Source organism: Phocoena phocoena, chromosome 1 (assembly GCF_963924675.1).
Source record: "Phocoena phocoena chromosome 1, mPhoPho1.1, whole genome shotgun sequence".
Classification (NCBI taxonomy): Eukaryota; Metazoa; Chordata; class Mammalia; order Artiodactyla; family Phocoenidae; genus Phocoena; species Phocoena phocoena.
Window position 1 is genome coordinate 723,884 of NC_089219.1, and position 23,202 is coordinate 747,085.

Genomic DNA, 23,202 nt, shown 5'->3' on the forward strand with positions numbered 1-23,202 from the left:
GTGGACATTGCACCTGCAACAGGTGTGCTCACCAGAGCCAGCTGCTATCTCAGACACTAGGGGCGGAGGCCAAAGGAAGGAAGGTGGAAGGGCAGGCACCCTGGAGGAGGGTGGGGCAAGGAGATCATCACTTCCCAGGTGCATCCAGGCCCAGCAGGCTGAGGGGTCCCAGGCTTCAAGCGTGAAATCCAAGGCTCACGCCGGGCAGCGCAGTGCGGAACGCGCTTCGCTTCGCACCACCGCCTGGCTGTCCTCTTAGTGCCCCCGGACACCCACTTTCAGTGACCACTTTGCTGAGAAGGTGGGAGGGCGGCCTCGAGGCCAGCAAGCAGAGGGGCTGAGTCTCAGCTCCCCTGGCCCCAGCTGAGGGCACCCAGTCTAGCCAGCCCTTGCTGAGGCTCCTGTGCCCACGCCATGCCCCTCTGAGGGTGGCCGACAGCAGATGTGTCCCTGTGCCAGCATAAAGGCTTGCTTCCTGACCCCAGGAGACCCTCCCTCCCAAGGACTCAGGCTGCCAGCCCAGGGAGCACCTTAGGTTCTCTCTGGCATTTTGAGACAGCTGGCAGCGCTAAAACGTGCAAAGAGCAGATTTATTCCAGAGAGATGCGGGGGAGGAGGTTGAAACCGGGCGAACCCACTGTTCAGGCTGTCAACCGCCGGGAGGCCGCGCCCATGGTCCTTGTAGGAGAGACCCCTGCCATCGCGCCAGTCCCACCCACCCTTCCCCACGGGCAGGGCCAGGAGGACCGACTGCCTGTGTCTTCCTGACAATTGGAAAAGGGAGCTTCAGGAGGGAGTACTTCCCGCTGAGAGCAGTCTTCACTTACTTATGAATCTGACCCGTGGGAATTACCAAGTTACCTTTCGTAACCTTACACAGAGTACTTCGGACTAAAAGAAAATCATGTCCTTTAGCACGAAGGCACAGAAGGCAGGGCTGGGGTCCAGGGAAGCGGTGGAGTGAGAGGCTTCCTCACTGACGTGCAGTGAAGTGTTTGCTTCTCGTGGGTGTGGGGCAGATGCTCATTTTTTCTTGCAAGACGCAGGTCTTTTCATTCGGACAAAGATGAAAACTGTTCTATCGTCTGAAGGGAAGTATGTCTCTGGAGTAACGTCCTTAGTATCCTAGGGAGGGAAGAGTAGGGGAGGGCCACCAGTAGGGGCAGAGGCTCAGAGAGGAGAGAAAGGTCGGACAGCCACTCGGGAGACTCACGCTGCCGGGGGATGAGAGGACCACGGTCTGGGTGGTGACAGGGGGCCAGGGCTGGTGGCATGCTGCCATCTGAGGACTGGCCATCTGAGGACTGGCCGCTCCTTTCATGGACTCTCTGTGAGGGGGACAAAAACTCACATGGGCAGAAGAGGGGGCAGCCAGGGGAGGGCAGCTGCCCCCCAGACACCGAAACAGCCCCACAAATGAGCAGCCACGCCAAAATCCCTCATGTCAAACTGCTTTATTACATCTTAAATAACAGTACAGTGAATATAGGATCTATCTTGCATCCAGCTTCCTTGCAGTACACTGACTTTAAAATTAAATACAAAAGGTGAGGGACAGGGTGCAGAGAGCTCTACAGGGGTGCCGAGGGGGGTAGGGCTGGGGTGGGGGTGGTGGTGCTTGTCCCACTCTTTGCGGGTCCAGGGCACAGGGCACACAGGATGGTGCAAACACAGGATGGAGAAGCCGCTGCTGCCTCTACGGGAGTGCTTGGTGCGGGGAGGAGGCCTGTGCCGTCCCAACGCCACTGCTCCACACTGGACGCGCACAAAACCAGGGACGTCTGCATGTTAGAAAAATGGTCTGCCTCGGTGCAAAAGGCTGGTTCCACGGGAGAGCCGGGCTGTGAGGAATCCACAAAGGGAGGCCGGGGTCTCCATTCCCTGTCACCCCGCCCCACCCCCCAATTCCAACAGCAATCGTTTGGAACAGGACTTGTTTTTAAAGGAATAAAGAAAACAGTGAATGTCCCGCTAGGTGAGTGTGTAGAGCCGCTGGCTGCACGGCTTCCGATGCGATGCGTGTGCAGAGAGGAGCAATGGCTACAGCTTTAAAGAGGTTATTTCTGAAAAGAAAGAGAACATCTAAGGACTGAGTCCTATATGCACTTTTGAGCATTTCTACAGCATGCGATTCTAAGAGTAAACCCACCCGATATGGCAAACGATCAAATTTTTTAAAATTTAACTTAGAAAGTTTGAGATCATTATTTTCAAAACATTGATTTGTACATTGTTTCATACACAAATAACTGACTGACTATCCAAGCACAGGACGGGCACCTCGCTTGAGAGCAGAGGCTCCTGACGGTCAGGGTGGGGCACACGGTCGTGTCGCGCTGTTGCTGTTGTATAAACTTCCCTCCAACTTCACAAGGAGACCCAGGGTGAGATTAAAAACTGAACTGAGAAGGTAGAGAGGGCGGGTTGGGGAGCAAAGGTGCCTAACTGGTGTTCACTGTTCGTCCACGGCGCGAGCTCTGTTCCTTGGCTTCTCAGCATCACCCTTCTATGCCGTGTGTGCACACAGCCATCATGTGACAGGAGACGGAAAGTAAAACAACTAGGGACTAAATGTACATCATTAACAATTCCAGAGAGGCTGCACTAGACCCTCTTTCTCTGTTTAACTACTGAACAGAAAGGAATATATTTTAAGAAGGAAATATGAATGTCTGCAAAATCCTGTTACAAACACAATCTGAAACTTAGAATCAATTACAAGATGAAGTCCTCAACTTGTTCGCCATGAACATCACAAAACAGGATCACTGATCTAGAATTCAAAGAAACTAGTAGAAAAGTGTGTCTGCCTTACAATTACACTCAAGTTTACCTTCTGGTTAACATTTTTATTATAGTATTTCCTTTTAAATTCATTCAAGACAAAAAAAAAAGAAAAACAAACAAAAAAAGAAAAACAAAGACAATGGTCCCGGAAGGAATGCACGATTTGTTTTAGTTTACAGCACAGAGATTCTTCTCTTAATGGGAATTGTGCTCTTGGTTTCAGCAATAAGTGAAGGGAAAAGGTCTTGCCCTTTTGAAGTTCTGAGGGGTGCAGGGCATCCGCATTAGTAGGGGTGGATTGGAAATGCTATCACTGTAACGCTCCAAGGTTGGAATGGTCTTCCAGTCACAGCGGCGTCCACCTGCTGCTTTAAACAGAGTTTAGAGAAACATGAAGAGAAACGGACACCCTGGCGCAGGCGCACAGTATGATGGGTGCACCCGCTCGCGGCTGAGGGCACAGGAAGTGCTCCAAGCTGACACCAATGCTCACGTACCCACAAGTCCAGATCAACTACATCCAAACTAATCTTAGAAACCCCGACCCCTAATTTCACACGTAGAGCTACAGGCAGGGAGGGCACGGGGCTGCCCCTTACCTGTTGGTGTTAGTTCCAGATCAGCTACATCCAAACTAATCTTAGAAACCCCGACCCCTAATTTCATACGTAGAGCTACAAGCAGGGAGGGCACGGGGCTGCCCCTTACCTGTTGGTGTTAGTTCCAGATCTTGAGGAAGCTGTCCCAGGACCCTGTTGCCACGGCCATCCCGTCGTCAGTCACCCCCAGGCAGCTGACGCGGTTGTCATGCCCGGCCAAGACCCCTGGGAGCAGATGACAGCACGGTCACCCCTGGATCCAGCCACTCCCTGAAGCAGACCCAGAAGCCCCCAAGGTTCAGTCCCTGCCAGGCCTCAGTGGCGAGGAAAGGGCACCAGGAAGGAGAGGAAGCCTGGTCAAGTGGAAACTAAACTGAAGCTCTCGCCCACACTTGGCCAAGGCGAGGAAGGCTCAGCGTGCTCCTCTCCCGTGGTGGACGTGCCCATGGCCGCGGGAGGGATTCACACAGAAGGAAAACACACTGGAGAATCTGGCAACGTGTCTGTTATCAAGACACGTGGATAACAGCATGACCACAAGGAACACACACAACTGAAAGGCACTAACACACACACTGAACAACCTAGGGCCTCTTGCACCGACTCCTGAGCACTCCCGACGGTAAAATGCTTAAATAAAAAATGGAATGGGGGCTTCCCTGGTGGCGCAGTGGTTAAGAATCTGCCTGCCAATGCAGGGGACACGGGTTCGAGCCCTGGCCTGGGAAGATCCCACATGCCGCAGACCAACTAAGTCCGTGCGCCACAACTACTGAGCCCGCGCGCCTAGAGCCCATGCTCCACAACAAGAGAAGCCACCGTAATGAGAAGCCCGTGCACCGCAACGAAGAGCAGCCCCTGCTCTCCGCAACTAGAGAAAGCCCGTGCGCAGCAACGAAGACCCGACGCAGCCAAAAATAAATAAATTTATTTAAAAGAAGCAACGGAGGGGCTTCCCTGGTGGCGCAGTGGTTGAGGGTCCACCTGCCGATGCAGGGGACGCGGGTTCGTGCCCCGGTCCGGGAAGATCCCACATGCCGCGGAGCGGCTGGGCCCGTGAGCCATGGCCGCTGAGCCTGCGCTCCGCAACGGGAAAGGCAGTGAGAGGCCCGTGTACCGCAAAAAAAAAAAGAAGCAACAGAAAGCACAACAAAAACACAGCACGACAGTGAAGGCTGTAGGCTGTTCTTCATTTGTTCGTGATGCCCGGGGCCTGGTGCAGAGCACAGAATACAGAAGGCTGGTGATGGACGCTGAGGGAGGGCCTTTGGGATATCACAGAGTGAACCCCACCCCCAAGACAGGCAGGGCCTCCTGTCGACACTCGGCAGTCATCAGCCAGAAAGTTCCACATTTTTCCAGAGGAATCCGAGCCACAACTCGGAGCACCCCCAGGCGCCTCTTGCACTCCGCTGTGTCAGCAGGCACGGTCGGGGCAGAGGCCGCGGGCGCTGGGGGCACGCGGGGGAGCAGGAGAGGCAAGAGGGGCTCAATGCAGAGCGGGAGGCCACGGGCTCGGAGCCACGCTCCCCTCCCCACCCTCTCCTGATGCTCATGGAGCATTCAGGCGCCTGAACCCCCGTCTTCAACACGGCAAGTTCTTGTCTTTTGCACAACCTGCGTTTTAATGCGCTTGGGAAGGACACACCTCTCGCCTGCCTTTCACGTGTGAGCTCCAGTCTGTGCTTCCAACAGGCCCGACGGGAGGGGGGCTGTGAAGACCACGCGGCCGGCCCGCTCCTGCCCAGCGTGTGCCGCACAGCGGCCGAGAACCTGCCGCCACCGGCCTGCCTCCTGTCCCCCTGCCGGGCCCACACGTCTCCGCTCGCGTCTCAGCCGGCCAGGCGCAGCCGCGGCCTACCTGCCCTGTCGGCCTTGAGGGCGTCCCAGACGTTGCAGTTGAAGTCGTCGTAGCCCGCGAGCAGGAGACGCCCGCTCCTGGAGAAGGACACGGACGTGATCCCGCAGATGATGTTGTCGTGGGAGTAAGTCACGAGCTCCTGATCCGCGCGGAGGTCGAACAGCCTGCAGGTAGCGTCGTCCGAGCCAGTGGCAAATGCGTTGCCGTTTGGAAAGAACTGGAGAGAGAAAGCGAACCAAGATGATTTGCAAACGCACAGAAAGAAATACTGGGAACGTAAACTGCCCGACAGCAGAGCGACTGCGGGCCCCGCACGGGGTGGCGCGACGTGCTCGTCCTCCCCGAAGAGCCGGCTTCCCCTCCCCGTTCGTCTTCCCAAGGGAGCGGCGGGAGAGTGGCCATCACTGACGGGCTGGGCTCCCTGCAGGCTGCTGGCAGCCAGGCCGAACCCGAGGAGGATGGCTCCTCGCGAGACCGGGGCCGCCTGTCACGGTGCCGGGAACAAGGGCAGGCTCCCTCAACCGCCGCGCCCCGCGCGCCCCCACAGAGCTGGGCCAAGGGGCTCAGCCGCGGCGCTGCCCGTCCCCTGATGGGGGAAGCCGCGTGATACAGTCACTGGTCACCCCAAGGCCGGGAGATACACCAGGCCTCAGCAAGGACAGATCAAGTCACAGCTAAGTCTCCCACAGGGAGTTTTTTTCAATTTGACTGTATCTGCATAGAAAAGAGAGACCATCTAATCCTGAAAACATCTTCAGATTTGACGATGCAGCCCGTGGCTCCAGGGAAGGACTCTAACTTGCTAACGGCCGGCGAAGGGCCCCCGACCCGCACCTCGGACCCCAACTCACACAGATGGCGTTGATGTCGGACTCGTGGCCGGTGAAGGTCTGCCGGCACATCCCTTCTCGCACGTCCCAGAGTTTGGCTGAAGCATCACAAGCACCAGAGACAAACAGTCTGGTGTCCGGAGCGAGCGAGAGGCTCATGACATCGCCAGTGTGTCCCGTGAACGTGGTCGTCTGCTGGCCGGTCTCAATGTCCCACAGGGCACTGGAGCAGAGCAATGACAGCGGTCACCCCGCTTGCTCAGGAGACTAGTCCTGTGACACACGGTCCTTCAAACCCCCCAGGACTGCAGTAAACGTCTGCACTTAAGACAAATCTAAAACCTGTAATCCGACTTTGTTTAGAAGGGTTTGTTACAAAGCAAACGAATAAACGCAGTAAACAAACACAATACAGATGAGCACCCGCCCACGGGCTTTACGGTAACCGTGATTTCCACGTCAACTCAAACACCAACAAAAGAGGGAGCCCGAGTCCCTTTCAAGGAGGGATGCATGCGGCTCCCCGCGTGGGCTCAGCGAGGGGCAGCAGGAAGCTCCCGGCTGCCATCCCAGGCTGGACAGAAAACACGCTCCCTGCTGCTGCCAGCTCCATGCCTTCCAGGGTCCCACGGGCTGGGACGAGGAGACGACGGCCCTTAACTGGGGTCACTCAGCGGCGGCAGAGCTAAGCTCGGGCCCACAGCCGTCAGCCTGGGTGGCTACACGGAGGGCAGTCAAAGGTGAGACACAGCAGTGCCGCGAGGACAGCGTGTGCTGTTTCTGTGCTCCACCCACAGAAGCAACGCCACCGGAAGCTGCTCGTTTCCCGTAAGCCTCGCAGAAAACCTGGCTCAGCCCAACCACCCACATCCAAGCGTGCAGGGCCCCTTGTAGGGCCTGAGGGATGACAGAAGGAAGCAAGACATTCCCAGGGTCTGAAGAACATCCCTCATGAATGAAAAAGCTTTCAAAACTATCTTCTAATACAGAAATTCTTCCCCAGCTGACAGTCCGGATAGATCATAAATCTTTGGTGAACCTCTGGACATACATAAAGGACACCTCATGAAACAGGACCCAGCCGGGGCACCCCCTGCCCACTGCGTGGCCCGCTGGCTCCTGACTACCACATGCCTCAAAGGACCAGAATAACCCACGAGGAGAGTTTAAGCCTAAAATGATTCAACTATCTAAAGACTGAAAAGGATATGCTTTGGTGCTTCAAGTGAAAACATTACAGAGGTTTACGTGGTCTATCCAAAAGTAAGGTGAAACTCTAAAAATTAATTAGCTTGATATAATTCACGTGAAATTGTGACAAGTGACAAGTCTTTTAAAGCTGTGCTCAGAGTCCACAATGAGGCGGCGCTCACCTTAGCGAGGGACTAAAGCATACCCACTCCCCCAAGTGCTACTAAAGACAGCCTGGAAAGGTAAAATCTGCAGGGGGGTTAAGAAAAGCGGGCATTTCATGCAAAACTGTAGTTTCAAAATCAGTTCTTTGCTGTTCAAAATCCAACTCTGAGCTTTCAGATCTGCACAGCTCACCACGAACCCACCCACCACTCACTGCCACGTGTGTCTGAAGCCGCCTGGCCATTTCCAGTTAAAATGGCCTAACTGAGAACTCCCCTGCGTCTTGAGCTACGGGCCAAAGCAAGCAGCATGAGGACAGGTCTGGCGCGCAAGTACTCACCAGGTGGTGTCTCCAGAGCTGGTAACAATCTGATTGTCATCCAGAAAACGGCAGCAGGACAGGTAACCTGGAAAACAGAGCCACACGATGGCCCCAGAATTCGAGCCCCCAACTCTATGACCTTATAAACGGAAGAACACGTTGGCAGAACAACTATGGCGGGAAGGTTCACAGCAAGGGAGACAAATACCTCGTCCACCACCCCCTGGCCCCTGCCGTGTGTGCTGCGAAGAGGAAGAAAGCAGCACAGACAACACGCACTGCCGGGCAAGAGTCAGAGCCCGGACAGGCCAGTGCAGCCCCAGGCCCAGAGGACTGGACTCCGGGTGACCACGGCGCCCCAAGAGGCTCGGGAGGCAAGCGCACCTGTCTGCCCCTGCCCTTTTGGACACGTCAGGAGGAGCAGAGCCAGAGATGAGGATGGGTGTGGGGGTGGGTTTGTTTTCTACGGGACAAGCGCTGCTTCTGTCTTAGTGTAGGTGACCCTGAGAACTGCACGTGCAAGGTAAGCACACCTGCTCCCAGAAGGCCCAGGGGATGGTGGCAGAGCAGCCCCTGCCCCCAGCAGGCCGGGCTCTTGCCAGGGAGAAGCATGCCTGCCAGGTCTTCCCAGGCCACACCAGAGCCACGTGTGACGCTGTGTCAATCAGTTAAGATCAAAGACAAAATACAGAGAGGAGGCCCACTGAAGGCTGCTGATGTGGAAAGTATAAGAATATTGGGAAAATAAAGCACTTATCTAACATATTACTGTACTGCCTCCCATAGAAAAAAACAGAGAGAGAGAACAATTTCAAAACAGCAACTACATGCCTAGACAAGGACCTATGGTCAAGTGCTCCCTGGAGGCCACGTCACGTCCACAGGACACCAGGGACCACACGGGCTCTCTTCCCGCTGCGTCTCAGCCTAAGTTCCGCTCCAAGGACAGCACGCACTTCCTGGCACACTCTCACCCTCGCTGAAGCCAGCCTTCTGGGAACCAGACCCGGGACCCTCACACCCGCCATCACAGCACTAGCCTGTCTGACTTGGGATCCCAGCAGACAGGGAGGAGCGTCGTGGAGACGGCAGCACCGCCTGGTCTCACACAGGGCCATACAGGGGCACTCCTAGGTCAACAGCACAAAGAAATACGACCTCAAAGATGACCTCTGTCCCACCTTGTGCAGGCGGTGGTCCAGCCCCAGGGAGTCCACGAGCTTCCCGCCCCAAGGACCAGAGGCTGCCGGCTACAGCCTCGGCTCTCGAGCACTAGCAGCCTGCTCTGGCCTCTTCAGGGCCTCGGACGGTCAGCACACGTCAGCTGGCCGACCCTCAGGGGCCAGGCAGGCTGTGGGAAATGACCAAATCTACAAAAACCACACATGGTCCCTGGGGACCACAAATGCTGTGAAGACTCCAAGACACACGCAGGTGAAGAGGAGGGGCGGGGCAGCACACACGGAGCCCGGCCTGGTCCTGGGGCGAGGGCATCTCAGGGACCTAAGAGACTGCGTGTGGAGAGCACTGGGGTGGCTTTGGTGTTCGTTTTCTAACTTCCTGTAGTTTGAGCTTTCAAAATATACACAGTTGACCCCGAACAACGTGGGGGCCGGGGGTGCCAGCCTCCTTGAGGCTGAAAATCTGCACAGAACTTGGAGTCGGCCCTCATGACAGCTGTTCCTCAGTCTCCTTGGGGACGCTGCCCACCCGGGCTCCTGTGTGCTGTATTTGGAGAAAAACCTCACGTGTAAGTGCACCAGTACAGTTCAAACCTGTGTTGTTCAAGGGTCAACCCTATCCAAACACTACTTTTCATTAGACAAAGTCAGAGCTGCTGGCTCATAACTCACTTTTTTGGTCTCTGTATTTTGTACATCGAGGGAAAACAACAATAACCAGGTGGATATTATATTTTTTACAAAAATCTTTTTTCCTCCCAGAAAGAAAAGGTGGGAACCAGCTTTTCCTTTTATATTTATTTATGTGGCTGTGCCGAGTCTTAGTTGCGGCACGCAGGATCTAGTTCCCTGACCAGGGGTCAAACCCAGGCCCCCTGCACTGGGAGCACGGAGTCTTAACCACTGGACCACCAGGGAAGTCCCGGAACCAGCTTTTAGATTAGGTTAACAAACAAGTACTGAGCCTCAAGACTCAACAGCCCTGAGACGGGAGCTCACCAACCATGAACACCAAACCGTCCAGCCGGCGGGCTCGGCAGCCGACCCCACAAGCCCAGCGTCCCAGGAGGCCAGTGACGCCCCGTGTGCACGGGGACCATCAAGGGGCACCCGGGCTCCGGGGAAGCCTGTGGGGCCGTTCTGGCTGGGAGGTGGGCAGTGGCTTCAGAGTAGGCCCGATTCTCAGCGCAGCTGCTAACCTGCAGTGCATGTTCCCGTGAGCTGGCTTACGAGCCCCAGGCTTCCCAGAGGAACTGGGATCATTCTGGAGAATTATCGGGAGGAACAGAGCTGTCTGCACATTTAAGTTCTCAATGAACGGGGGCAGTTACTGTCTTTGCTTATATAAGAGCGAGCAAATTCCCTGAAGGGGCCGTGTGAGTGTGTGAGTGTCCTCAGCAGAAGGGTGGCCGGCCCAGTGGCGCTGCTGCCTTACGAAGGCCTCCAGAGGGGCAGGGAAAACAGACCCTGACAAAAGTGGGCACCAAGTGTGGAGGTGCCAGGCCTCACGGAGACAAGTGGCAGCGGGACACAGGTGCGCTGGGGACAGCCTGGCGCGGGGACGAGCTGGCAGCAGTCCAGAGGGCAGGAGGCTTGAAGTGAGGCAGGGCAGGCGCTCAGGTCAAGGACCCGTGGGAGGGAAGGGGGACGGTCTCATGACAGGGTGTCGCTGATGGGAACCTGGGCCAGAGAGGCAGACAAGCTTACCTCCTCATCCAGAGGGCAGCTGAGCCAGACGGCAAAACCAAAGACCAACGTGCACAGACACGTGAGCCGCCGCGAGTGCTGCCCCGAACCAAACAGCGCAGCCAAGGGAACTCATCCCAAGAACATGGTTACGGCCTGAGAAGTCACTCCTCTGCAAGAACAGTATCTAACAGCCACAACACGCGCACTAGTGACAAGCCGGGAACTGCTGCAATGACCGACGACGGGGACAAATCGGCGCACCTTACAACGGAACCCTCTCCAACTCTGCAGGACAACGCTGCAGTTCTGGATGGGATTAGAAGTTAAAAACACAGAAGAAGAAATGTTACTTTCCCAGCTTTCTACGGTGAATCACGCCGGCAGTCTTAGCCCAGCCAGCACCTGGGGGAGGCGGGGGCAGCTGGCTGGGCGGGGAGGGAAAGCCGCCGACCCGCTCGGAGGTGCACAGGGGAGCGGAGACCGGGAGCAGAGGGTGCATTCTCTGAGCAGCTCCGTGAAAACAAAAGAGAGACAACGAAGTAACATGAAGGCCTGCGAGTGAGGAAACGCCACCCCAAAGAGACAAACCCAGAAACTGTTGATGCCAAAGGACAAGCACCCAGCAGCAGGCCGGGTGCATCCGTCCACCCGGAGGTTCACGCATCCTCTCAGGCTGAATGCAGGCACAGCCAGGACCCGTGGCCAGCCTGGGAGAGGGGGCTCTTGCTGCCGGGGGGCTGAGCCGGCTGGAGGGAAGCCCAGAGGGTAGCTGAGCCGGCGGCGCAGTCCGTGAGGTCAGGAAGTGCGCAGTGGGATCTGAGTTTCCCAGACTGCGACCACGGAAAGCCTAAAACTGCTGCCACGTTAACTAACCGCCAAAGAACAGGGCGCCGCAGAGCGGCACAGTGCGGCCCGAAGCAGAACTGTGGGGCACGCCTCTCCTCCCAGAGCGGGGCCTGCTGGCGCCTGTCAGGAAGAAGCAACTCACAGGCCAGGGGGCCCGTCCACTGTGCTTTCACGTGCATTCAAGCCCCGGGCAGCATGGACAAATCATCCCTGGAAGACGAGATTTTAGCCACCGCAAGGGCTTCTGGCAAGAGTACAAGGCAGTCATGTCACCCCCAGGAAACCTCTGGCGAAATTCTTGACCATGGTGATCTCAGAAAGGGTCAATGTGTCTGCACTGCGATGGGAGGTTTAGGAAAGGAGAATGTGCTTTTAGGGTATTACTAATTTCTCAAATATACTATCTAATGCCTTTTGTATTATTATTTTCACCAAGAGAGCACTCAGCAAGTTTTATTCTCTACGTAATATATTCATAGTAACAGCGATAATGATAAATGTTCCGTCTCAATCGTTATGAATTCATTCCATTAACCATTTCCAGAGGGCATCCTCTACTCCTTAAGATAGAAACTTAAAAGGCAAAACACCAGAAGATAGAACGCCATCTGATGTTTGCTCTCTCAAGGATTGCTAGCGTTTCCAAAGCCTGGGTGGCCAACTCTAGAGAAGGAAGCTTCCGTTTGTTCCATATGGGCCCTTGTATTTTCTGGAAACAACAGCAACACAAAACTGACCACCAAGAGCCTCTCTCCTGAAACTGAGCGCAGAGGCTCGACTCCCGCCCTCACTCCATCAGACACCATCTGAGGGCTCAGGGAGACCGCTGAGAAGAGCACCAAGGTGGGTTTTCTGCGCAACTGAGTTTCGAAGACTCTACGACAAAATGTCCCAACCACAGCTTAACAGAGAGCTCTCAACTTAAGGCTCAGGCCAGAGAGAGATGCCTGAGTGATAGCACTAACGTCATCAGACGGAGGCTTAGAAGGACTGAGACGAGATGCAGACCGCACATCCTCAGATCTTGAACCCGCTAACCATTCACACCTTTACCCCCCGACTAAAGTGAGGCTATCTGAATTTACCAAGTTTTAACCTTTATTGATTTGAAGCTGAATTATGTATCATGTCTGAAGAAAGTCACAAATACTCTTAAGAGGCCAGATGTTTAAAAAAACACTACCACTCAACTCCCAAAGCAGTAACATTTCATGATACATGAAGGAAACAAAATTTCAAAAACATTCTAATACTAGATTTATTTTTTTGTTTCAGCAAATAAAGTGGTAAAAAGATGTAATTAAAAATGGAAGTCCATACACTGAATCTGATAATAAGGGATCGATAAACAGTAAGAATGTGTTTTTCAATGTGCTGTGAGTTCATCAACGCTATAAGCAAAGTGCTTTAGGAAGGGTGCTCACTGGACAGAACCCCCAGTTTACAAGGATGGGGCAGGCAGCCTAGGCTGGGTTCCGAGAAGGCGGGTTCCCACCCCCAGGAGCAACCTTCCCACAGAAACCACCATGAGCTCTGGACAAATATAAAAACAAAAACCTGAAAGCACTGGAAGCAGAAGCAGACAAACCGGAGGGGAGCCTGCACTTGGGAGAAGAGAAAGGCACCGGGTGAGCTTGTTTTTCAACAAGCTTGCTCGTCCTGTGCCTGAGGGCAGGCCCCCTCTTGCAGCCACGTCTCAGATGCAGATTTATGGCCCAACCTTCACAGCCAGTAAATAGGGTTCTGGTCAACCACAACTGGAAAGTGCAAGAAGGAAACCTGGAAAGGAGAAAGCCACAGAAGGCCCTAAAAATCACACACCTACTGCCCCAACATCTGTCCAAACCACACAGGCAAGACAGCTGCTCCCACACGGCTGTGTGGCTGCTCCCAACGGAAGGAAATGGCAGGGCTTCAGGGGAACAGAGTCTGCACAAAGCCCAGGACACAAGTCAAAATCACTAGATGTACCAAGAAGCAGGAAAATGTCGCCCATATTCAAGAGAAAAGAGCCACCAAGACCAAACCTCAAGGGATTAGTTGCTAGAACTGGCAGGTAAGAATTTTAAAGCCAGCTCTTGGAACTCTGCCCAAGCATCCTAAATATGCTCATCATAAATAAACAGGGAACGTCAGCAGAAAAATAAGAACTATTTTTTTAAAAAAGCAAACGAATTCTAGAACTGAAAAACAGAACATCTGGCATATACGCCTTGCTGGGTAGTCTTAACAACACACTGGAGGTGACAGAAGTCACGTGTACTGGAGGACAGCTCTGGGGAAGCAGGAGACGGAATAAACAAGAACAGAACCATAGGAACCTAAGAGACAATGCGAACATGCACCCACTGGAGTACAAAAAGACAGAGAGCAAAGAACAGAAAATGGATTTCTAGTATTTCCCGAATTTAGCGAAAGACAAAACTTTACAAATTCAAGGTGCTTAAAGCACAATAAACAAAGAAAGTCACCCCAAGGCACATCACAAACTGTTAAAAAAACGAAGAAAAATCTTAAAAGTGCTGAAAGAAAATAATACCAACCCAGAATTAAATATATCCAGCAAAAACTTCTTCAAGAATGAAGGATAATCGACATTTTCAGATAAATGAAAACAGACAGAATTCACTGCTAGGAGACCTGCACTCACAGTAAGAAACGGTAAAGCAAGTTCATCAGGCTGAAGGGAACCGGAAAAAAGCTCACGTCTTCAGGACGTGATGGTAAAGATTTGAGTGAATGTAAAAGACGATTCAAACTTCTTCAAGTGGCTAAGAACATTTAAAGGAAAAAAATAGAACAATATGTTGTGGGGCTTAGAACACATGGAGATGCAACACCTACAAAAACTTCATGAAGAACGAGGAAGGGCAGAAAATGGGCATTTATGGCCACAAGATTCTCGTATTTCATTTAAATGGATACACTATAACTCTGAGTGCACCGTGAAAAATTATGAATGTACACTGCAATCCCTACATAACCCTTTTTTGGAGGTAACCAGAAAAGCCAACAGATAAAACTAAAATAGAATTCTAAAACATCAAGTAACCCAAAAGAAGGCAGCAAAGGAGAGCACACCATAAAGCGAGAGAGCCAAATCCCACTGCACCCACACTGCATGAAACAGAAATGAACCCCATACTATTCGAAAGGCAGAGACACTTAGAGTGGATAAAAAGAAAGAACCAAGTGTGTGCTGTCTCTAAGGGACTCTGTTTATAAATACAGTTAAGTGGATGGGAAAAAATACACCATGCAAACAGTCGGACTAAGAAGGCTGGAGCAGCTACGTTAACATCAGATAAAGCCGACTTTCCAACACAGAAGGTTCTGAGAAAGAGGGTCACTTCATCAGGAACGTACGACAGTCATGAACATGCCTTCTACCAACAGAGCCTTCTACCAACAGCTGTGAACGGTGTCAAAGTCCTGCTTTGACGAACACGCTGAGAACCTGACCCACAGCCTGGACTCCCAGGCGCGTGCGGTGTGTCATCCTCAGACCACCCGCTCCACCGGAAGCAAGTCTCCATAAATGTGAAAAACTGAACTGGTACAGAACATCTTCTCTGAACATAATGGCATTTGATTAGAAACCAGTAACAAGTTATCAAAAGGGTATTAAAAATATTTCCCACTGAATGATAATACAGTTAAAGCCACGCTTAGAGGGTAATTTATATTTGAAAAAGTAGGAAGATCTAAGTTTCTACTTTAAGAAGATAGAAAGTTAAGAAGGAAGCAATCCCAAAGCAAACAGGAGCCAAAATAACACACCACCCCCAATGCTTAGAGCTGGCTACGTTCAAAAGCACTGAGCCTGAAGGACTCTGTTCTGCTTCCTGTGCAACAAGAATGCCAGTCATTATGAAGGATGCTAAGAGATCAGTAAGGGTGTCTCGATATGTGGATAAGTACATGTGTGTGCGCACAGGGAGACACGTGCACGCTCGCGCATGTCTAGATTAGGAACCCTTCTGGAAAGGCACTCAGGATGGAAGGAGGTTCAGAAGGAGGTAACGCCTCGAACTGCATCCAGCTGCTGCGGAGCGACCTACGTTCCCAAGATCCTTGACAACAGCCACTACAGCGACTTATATCCAAAGGCTTCTTACTGATAAAGGAATATCAAGGCCTGTGTTTGATTTCATTTTAAGAGTATATCTGGCCATTGATGTAGCCAATCTCATTAAATAATTGTTGAGAAGGGGTGAGTGTCCATAGCATGTAACTCACGCAAGGCACACAGCGTATAAACTTTGAGGTCACTGATGAGAACATGTACCTGTATGTCCAGCCAGTTCACGACTCACACGCACATTCCCTTCACGAGTTTTCAGATTGTAAATGGAGCAAATGTTATCCAGGCCACCGCAGGCCACATAGTTGCCAGAAGGGGCATATGCACATGTCATGACCCACGAGGAACGCAGAGGGATGGCATGAACCTAAATGACAAGACACACATGATGCAAGCACGCTCAAGGTCAAAAACGTTAACTACTGACATTTATGATCCTGCTTCTAGTCTTCAACTTTCACTGCACAGCAAAACAGTGGCCAAAATTATTTTGAAAATATTTTATATGTGTGGGCAGTCAGATAAAATAATAATTTAATTAGAAATCCAGTGCTGCACACCAATTTAATGTAGGTTTGTTGTTTTTTTTTTGCGGTACGTGGGCCTCTCACTGTTGTGGCCTCTCCCGTTGCGGAGCACAGGCTCCGGACGTGCAGGCTCAGCGGCCATGGCTCACGGACCCAGCCGCTCCACGGCACGTGGGAGCTTCCCGGACCGGGGCACGAACCCGTGTCCCCTGCATCGGCAGGCGGACTCTCAACCACTGCGCCACCAGGGAAGCCCCTATGCAGTTTTATTTATTTATTTAGGCCACACCACGTAGCTTGTGGGATCTTAGTTTTCCAACCAGGGAGCGAACCCAGGCCCTCAGCAGTGAAAGCACTGAGTCCTAACCACTGGACTACCAGGGAATTCCCAAATGTAGAGTTTTAATAAAGTCATAACTTACAGTTAGGTAGACACTTAAGTAATAGCAACACAGTCTCTGAATCACAATCATATATTAAAAGGAAAACATTTCACTGGCTTGTCAAAATGGCTATAAAATTCACTCCCAAAATAAAGCATTTTTAGTGAAGTAATCAAACTAGAAATTACCGTAATTAATCCTACCACACACCTCCCTGTGTTTGAGATAGATTTGTTATAAGTACTGGATTCTGTTATACACGTGTGGTATCCTCCAGTAAAATAAAACTGAATTTTGTCTGTTACACACGTTTAGACCAACGATAGTACTTTTTCATTCAATATGATACAACCCTGGATTGAAATTTTAAAATAATTTAATTTATACTTCAAAGTATAAACTCTTTCAGATTATTTCTTGTAAAAACTAGTTGACTAAACGGAAAGCTGTATTTCTGTATTTTTAAATAAAGCATGAGATTTCCCAGACTGAGCTAAAATTGGACTCCAGTTGCCTAGAAACTTGAAGGAGGCTCCCCCAACCTGCTCTGTAAAGAGACGACACATCACAGCAACACCACGCTGGCCCAGCAGCACCAGTGACACGTGCCAGCCACGTGACTGGGCTTCTACCTGACCCATCTGACTTTACACAAAAACGAACTCACTGTGCTCCCCCACCCTCTCCTGTTATACATTTTACGGAAGTGAACCCAGAGTTTAAACACCCGCCTTGCCCGGGCCGCTTTTCAGGGAAGGGTTTGCACTACCTACCTTGTTCGTGGTGTAGCTATCCCAGATGATAAGCTTACCATCCTGTGAGGCACTAACTAGAAGCCTGGAGGAAAAAGAAAAAAGCAAACCATCAGTATCACACCAACAAGGGAAGTCACCCAAAGACAACGAATGAAGACTAAACTTTAGTGATGACTAACGCGCTTCAACATTCTATTTGCTGGCAAAGTGCACTTATTTATAAGCACCGCCCCCCACAAAAAAATGTTCTAATTGTCAGACCAACTTTGAAAGCATGAAAAGAAAATATTGCCAGCGATAACAGCTCAGGTTCAATCGTGCTTGTCTTCAGGTGAAGACCTGGCCACAGTCCCTTGGCTGGTCAGATGAGACAAGTTGGTTGCCTAGAACTGCTTCTGTTTGTCTTCTGTTCACCATAAATCAGATTTGAGACCTACAGATCTTTCTTTCATGAGTCAAAGGTGGTAGAAAATATTTAGTATGTAATTTTCTGTTCCATTCTGACACGTAGAAAGCCTAAATATAAAGGACTAATAAGTTTTTAGATATTCAAAATTTATGAGACATTTCTCACCAAAGATACCCCATGAAAATTTCCCAGACTGAGCCAAAATGGGACTGCAAGGCCCTTACAAACATTAAGGAGGCACCCCCTTTCCACCTGCTTTGCAAAGAGATGACAATCTAAAGCACAGCTGTGCCTGGTCCCACAGAAGACACTAGTTAACTATCAGGAATATTTTTCGTAACAATTTTCTTGCTCTGGTCAACTGTGCCGTTTGGGATCTGTGTCTTGAAAAGGTGCTCTGTCTGTATTTGCAGAAAGAAGACAGGAAACTGCAAAAGGAAAACATGACTAATGGGCAAAGGAATTTCAAGTGAGAGTAAATTCAGGGAACCACCGCTACTCATAAGATATCCTAAGGAACTCTGTTGTACAGACTGTGCTGTTTTCAAGGAACGGCAAGAAGGCTCTCTCCATAATCCCACGCAGAGATACGTGTCAGCATGATAAGTAAGGAGAAGGATTTTCAGTTTTAGAGATTTTATCAAAACACAGGTCTCAACCATTTCAGCCGCAATACACTTGGCTTCCTGAACTGGTCAAAACCTGGAGGTAAAATCACTCGAATCCCTCTGACAACGGGTCCTTTTCATCCAGCTCTACGCTCCGATGCATACCCTTCTCAGGGAGCCAGCAGTGAGTCTGGCAGGGAATAAATACGTGTTCAGCACTGCATGAAAAACTTATCCAGGAACTGAACTACATGCAGGCTGCAATCCTATTATTCTTTGGGTGCAATTTCTTAAAGTAAATCCCTGCATCAAGGTGCAGTCGTAAACATATGAGGCACTTGAAAGACCCCATGTAATCGGAACCAGGCTCGCTCTGCGGCTCTATTTCTGCCAGGCTCCTCTAAGCACAGGCTTTGGATGAACATCAGAGCTGACGTAAAGAAGCTCGTCCTCCGGGAGGGTCACCTCTAGAAAGGCCTCCTGGTCGGAAAGCTTACCATGTGCTGACGCGCCCCAGGGTTAGAGAGACGTTAAGCAGCCCCTGGTCCTCCAGAAGGTGAGAAAAGACCCAGCTCTTAATCCCCAGGAGGACGACCGCTTGGGACCTGGCTCCTTCTGTCTCCTGGAGCCCTCAGTTCCCCCGGGTGCCACCCACCCAGAACACCGAGGCAAGAGCCAGGAGGAGGCCCAGGGCTCCAGGACACTGAAAACAGGGGTTAAGTAGATAGAGGTCCAGATCCAAAGGCCTCACTCAGGCCCTTCATTTACTCTGAGGAGGGAGGACTCTCAAGCCTCGCTGGGTTAGCAGCGTTTCACTCTCAATTATAACACTTCAGCAGACTTCAAAACGGGGAGACAGGGCTTCCCTGGTGGCACAGTGGTTAAGAATCTGTCTGCCAATGCAGGGGACACGGGTTCAAGCCCTGGTCCGGGAAGATCCCACATGCCATGGAGCAACTAAGCCCGTGCGCCACAACTACTGAGCTTGCGCTCTAGAGCCCGTGCTCTGCAACAAGAGAAGCCACCACAGTGAGAAACCCACGCACCACAACGAAGAGCAGCCCCCGCCGCTGCAACCAGAGAAAGCCCACGCGCAGCAACGAAGACACAGCCAAAAATAAATTAATTAACTAATTTAAAAAGGGGGCGGGGAGTTTAGCATTGATTCATGTGACTGAGACTCTCAAATGTTATAAAAAGTAGACTTTAGGTATAAAAAAATTACAACGTATTGATAAACATGTTATAAATGCATACATAATGTGTACTGACACATGCGTATACGCAAACCTCACTGTGGGTATCTCCTATAGTTTTAAAAGAAAACTCCTCATCAGTGCAATAGTTTGAGAGATTCCATGAATTATACCAACATGATCAAATAACTGGCATTCCCAAATTTTAGTTCTGAATCATGAAAAAAGGCTGTACAATACCCTTTGTTTATGAAGATGCCTTAAACAAAACGTACATCCAAAATAAAAATAAACTTCCTTTGGACTTTAAAGAGGCAAAATTTTACCTATTTTACCTCTCCAGAAAACACGGCTATCTACAAAAAACAAAAAAAAAATCTCTGAAGGGGTCTGGATAGCAAAGGTCCTCTTTGGTATCATTTTTTGTTTTCCTTGTTTATGACTGTCAAATACAGATCTCATATAAGGGCATTATAAAAATAAATGTCATTTGAAGAGCAGCTTTAAAACAAATGCCCACGTACCCACGACGCTGTCCAAGAAAGAGAACAAGACCCATGCAACACCCAACAGCGTCTCCTGGGTCTCCCACGTCACCCCTTCTCTCAGGGGTGACCACGACCCGGAATGCGGTGTTGCTTATTCCTGCCTTTGCGTTCGTTCCTTCGACCACAGGGCTCTCGAGGCAGAATTTGTGTTGGAACCAGAGGGCACGCAAGGCCTGGCAGCAGTGCTCAGGACGCCTGTGAGATCTGGTGCTGCCGGCCCCCGGCCTCTCCCGAGCCCCTCTCCACATCACCACAGCTCTGGCCACACACCTGCCTTAGTTCCTTGAGCACAGCTCTTGGTCACCTCTCAGGGCACAAGTGACACATCACTAACCATCCAACGTCCTGTCTAATCAGGACACTGATGTTCCCACAGATGGGAGGAAAGACCCAAAGGTAAGATACTGTTTGGTTACCATCTACTTTTGACAATAAATTCTAAGGTGGATTGACTAGTAAGGGCATTTTTCTTTCTTTTTCCATTTTTATTCTTTCTGATTACTGCCATCATTGAAATGATCTAAGTTAGCTCTCATTTGCATTTGGAATTATATGGGATAGTCTACAGAAAAAACTAAAAATAGACTCTTTTGTTCTGTAGCTGTTGACACTCTAAAGCAGGCAATTTCATGAACAAAGAAAAAGACAACCAAGCAAACAATTCTTCTCTGATAATTAAACATGCAAAAAATGCTCCTCTAAGAAAGGCATCTGAAATACCATGTTAGCTATTTGAAAGAACATGTTACAGTCACAAAGTCACACAGCATTTTATGTAATTACTTGGGTGGAAAAGTGGAGAAAGACTTCCCAGCAGCCTCTAAAAGAGGAACAGAAAAGAGCTGAATGGATTTCATTTCAATGCTGCTGCAGGTTAAGGGCAAGGGGAGGAGGGACCGGGAGGGCGACGGAGATGGGGAACCTAGAAAGAGGTCCGAACACGGGGCAGAATTCAAGGCAGAAAGAATGAGAGGCTAGAAGAAAGGGAGGTGGGGCAGACAGGCCGGGGAGAGGCAGTGACAGCAGCAACAACCAGCTCAGACTCATGCAGGAACCCTGGGACACGAGTCGCTGTTCTAACCCTCCGGACACGGACACCGCAGGAAGTGGCTTCTGATCCCTGAGCCGGGGCACCGAAACCAGGAGAGGGTGTGGACAAGAGGCCACGAGGAACAGGCTGGAAAGAGGAGGAGCCATGGCAAAGAGGACAGGTCACCTCCCCAAGGTGGCACGGGCGCCGAGCCGCGGAGCTGGGAGGACAAAGGCGAAGGGAGGGTGGTGAGGAGGTGACCGTGTGCAGTCGGCCGAGGCAGGCGGGAACACAGATGGAGCTCGGGCACCCGGGCTGCTGTCTTGGCCTGCTCGCACATCTGACGCAAATGCCTAATTTTTTCTTTACAAGTCACAGCCAATGAGTTCAGGTTTTCTCCTCCGTGCACGTGTCAAGCGCTCCGTGTGCCCACACCCCACACACCTGGAATCTGTGCCCCAGTGCATGGCGTAGATTTTGGCCAAGTGCCCCCTCAGCGTTCTCCTGGTACGCATCTGGATTCTTCCCACTGGGTCGACGTTGTTTGTGATCTTAAAAATAAAAGTTACTGCAAATTAACACTGCGTGACGCATGCTCTCCCCGCGAGGTCTCCTCTCCTTCACGCCCAGCCCGCTCACTGGCCCCGGCGCCCTGGCCACGGCTGCGCCTGCCCTGCTCCTTCCAGTCTGCCAGGCCTCGCTCCGTGATTTCTCCCGTTTCCCAGGGCACCTACCTTCCCTCTCCCGGTTCTGGAAAGTCCGCTACTCTACCTGTTCTCCAGGACCCCTGTCCCCTGCCCCCGTGCGCACCAGGCCTGGGGCTGGCCCAGAGCCGCCTCCTCTCCCGTCTCTGCTGTCTCCCTAGCTGGCCGCCCGGCCCAGCTCCTCCTGCCTCCGTCAGTCCCTCACGGGTTTCCTCTGAATTAGAGCCTCGTCAGCCTACATCACAATCGAACACAGGGCCCCAGCCCTACAGGCTGTCCAGCGACCAGGCTGTACGCTGAGCTGGACCACGATGGAATCTCCTCTGTACTCTGTAGCTTAAGGCACAAAACTGTACATGCAAACCTGCTGTTCACTTCAACATACAAACCCTGACGTTAAGGATTCTGGGTTGACAAATGGAATATAAGTGTATCACAATAATGAGCTTTAAAAACACGTACAGTCCAAAGTGCATTTGAGATTCAAATGCAGGTTATCCTATGCAGTCTAATTTTTCTTTAACTTATTGTTTAACCCCAATTAAACAACATCTCCTAAAGCGCTAAGACAATGTAAAAAAATCATCCTCAACAGAAGTAGGAATATAATTTTTCTTTCACATTTCTGTTCAATTCTTTGGACAAAAATATTGTTTTTCAATGAGTTGAAATGCACCATTTGAGAGTATGTCCTATCTAGCCACGCAGCTGCCTCCTAAGACACTCTCATCGCCCCCAGAGGAAACCCCACGTTCATTAAGTGCTGCTCACTACAGCCTCCTCCCCAGCCCCGGGCAACCATGAACCTATCTTCTGTCCCTACAGGGTGACCTGTCTGCACATTTCACATGCGTGGAATCACACAACATGTGACCTTCTTTCACTGAGCGCCATGTCTCGAGATTCATCCCTTCTGTGGCTGAGTAACGTCCCACCGCGCGGACAGGCCACACTTGGTCCCTGCGCTCCTCCAGCTGCGGATATCTGCTTCCTGCTCTGGCCGCTGGGAACCGAGACGACGTGAGCTCGTGCGTACACGGGCTTGTTTGAGCGTCAGCTCCTCTGGGCGTGCATCTAGGAGTGGAACTGCTGGGTCATGACTAATGTTTAACTTTTTGGGAGTGTGCCAAACCGGACTTTAGAAATCGAAGTTCTGAAGCAGATTTTGCTAGGGAGAAGAACTCTGAAATAGCTGTATCGAGACTGCAATAACCTTTACAACTCCGACCTCCGCAAGAAGGCTCGAGAGACATTATTTGTCATCTGCGACGCACCACGGCCTCGCCTAGCGTGGTAAGGGTCCGCGCAGGAGAACCCTTCGGGCAGTGCCCCACACCCTCACTGGTGCACAGGAGAGAATCAGAGCGCTCCCTCTAGAGGTCCCAAGTGGAGGCGCCACAAGCACCAACCTCCAGGCCAGACCAGCGACCGCTCTTACCTGGGAGAGAGTTGCATCGGCACACGCTTTTCTAGCATCCTAGGGAAAG

The 23,202-nt window shown here is 51.3% G+C and overlaps 1 protein-coding gene across 3 annotated transcripts in view; it reads right to left on the minus strand.

The window, feature by feature from the left end:
* Positions 1-1,439: 1,439 nt before the first annotated feature.
* GNB1 (G protein subunit beta 1) overlaps positions 1,440-23,202 on the minus strand; it is a 92,580-nt gene continuing 70,817 nt past the window's right edge. For 2 of the 3 annotated variants that reach the window (XM_065891658.1, XM_065891664.1), the window contains exons 3-11: positions 23,154-23,192; positions 21,456-21,562; positions 17,239-17,302; positions 15,760-15,922; positions 7,774-7,840; positions 6,099-6,300; positions 5,248-5,464; positions 3,496-3,611; positions 1,440-3,152 (exon numbers count right to left, since the gene is read on the minus strand). In XM_065891658.1, the coding sequence (XP_065747730.1) occupies positions 3,505-3,611; positions 5,248-5,464; positions 6,099-6,300; positions 7,774-7,840; positions 15,760-15,922; positions 17,239-17,302; positions 21,456-21,562; positions 23,154-23,192 (966 nt within the window). In that variant the 3' untranslated portion in view covers positions 1,440-3,152; positions 3,496-3,504. Of the gene's footprint in view, positions 3,156-3,495; positions 3,612-5,247; positions 5,465-6,098; positions 6,301-7,773; positions 7,841-15,759; positions 15,923-17,238; positions 17,303-21,455; positions 21,563-23,153; positions 23,193-23,202 lie in introns of all 3 variants that reach the window. The other variant, XM_065891671.1, reaches the window with a different exon arrangement.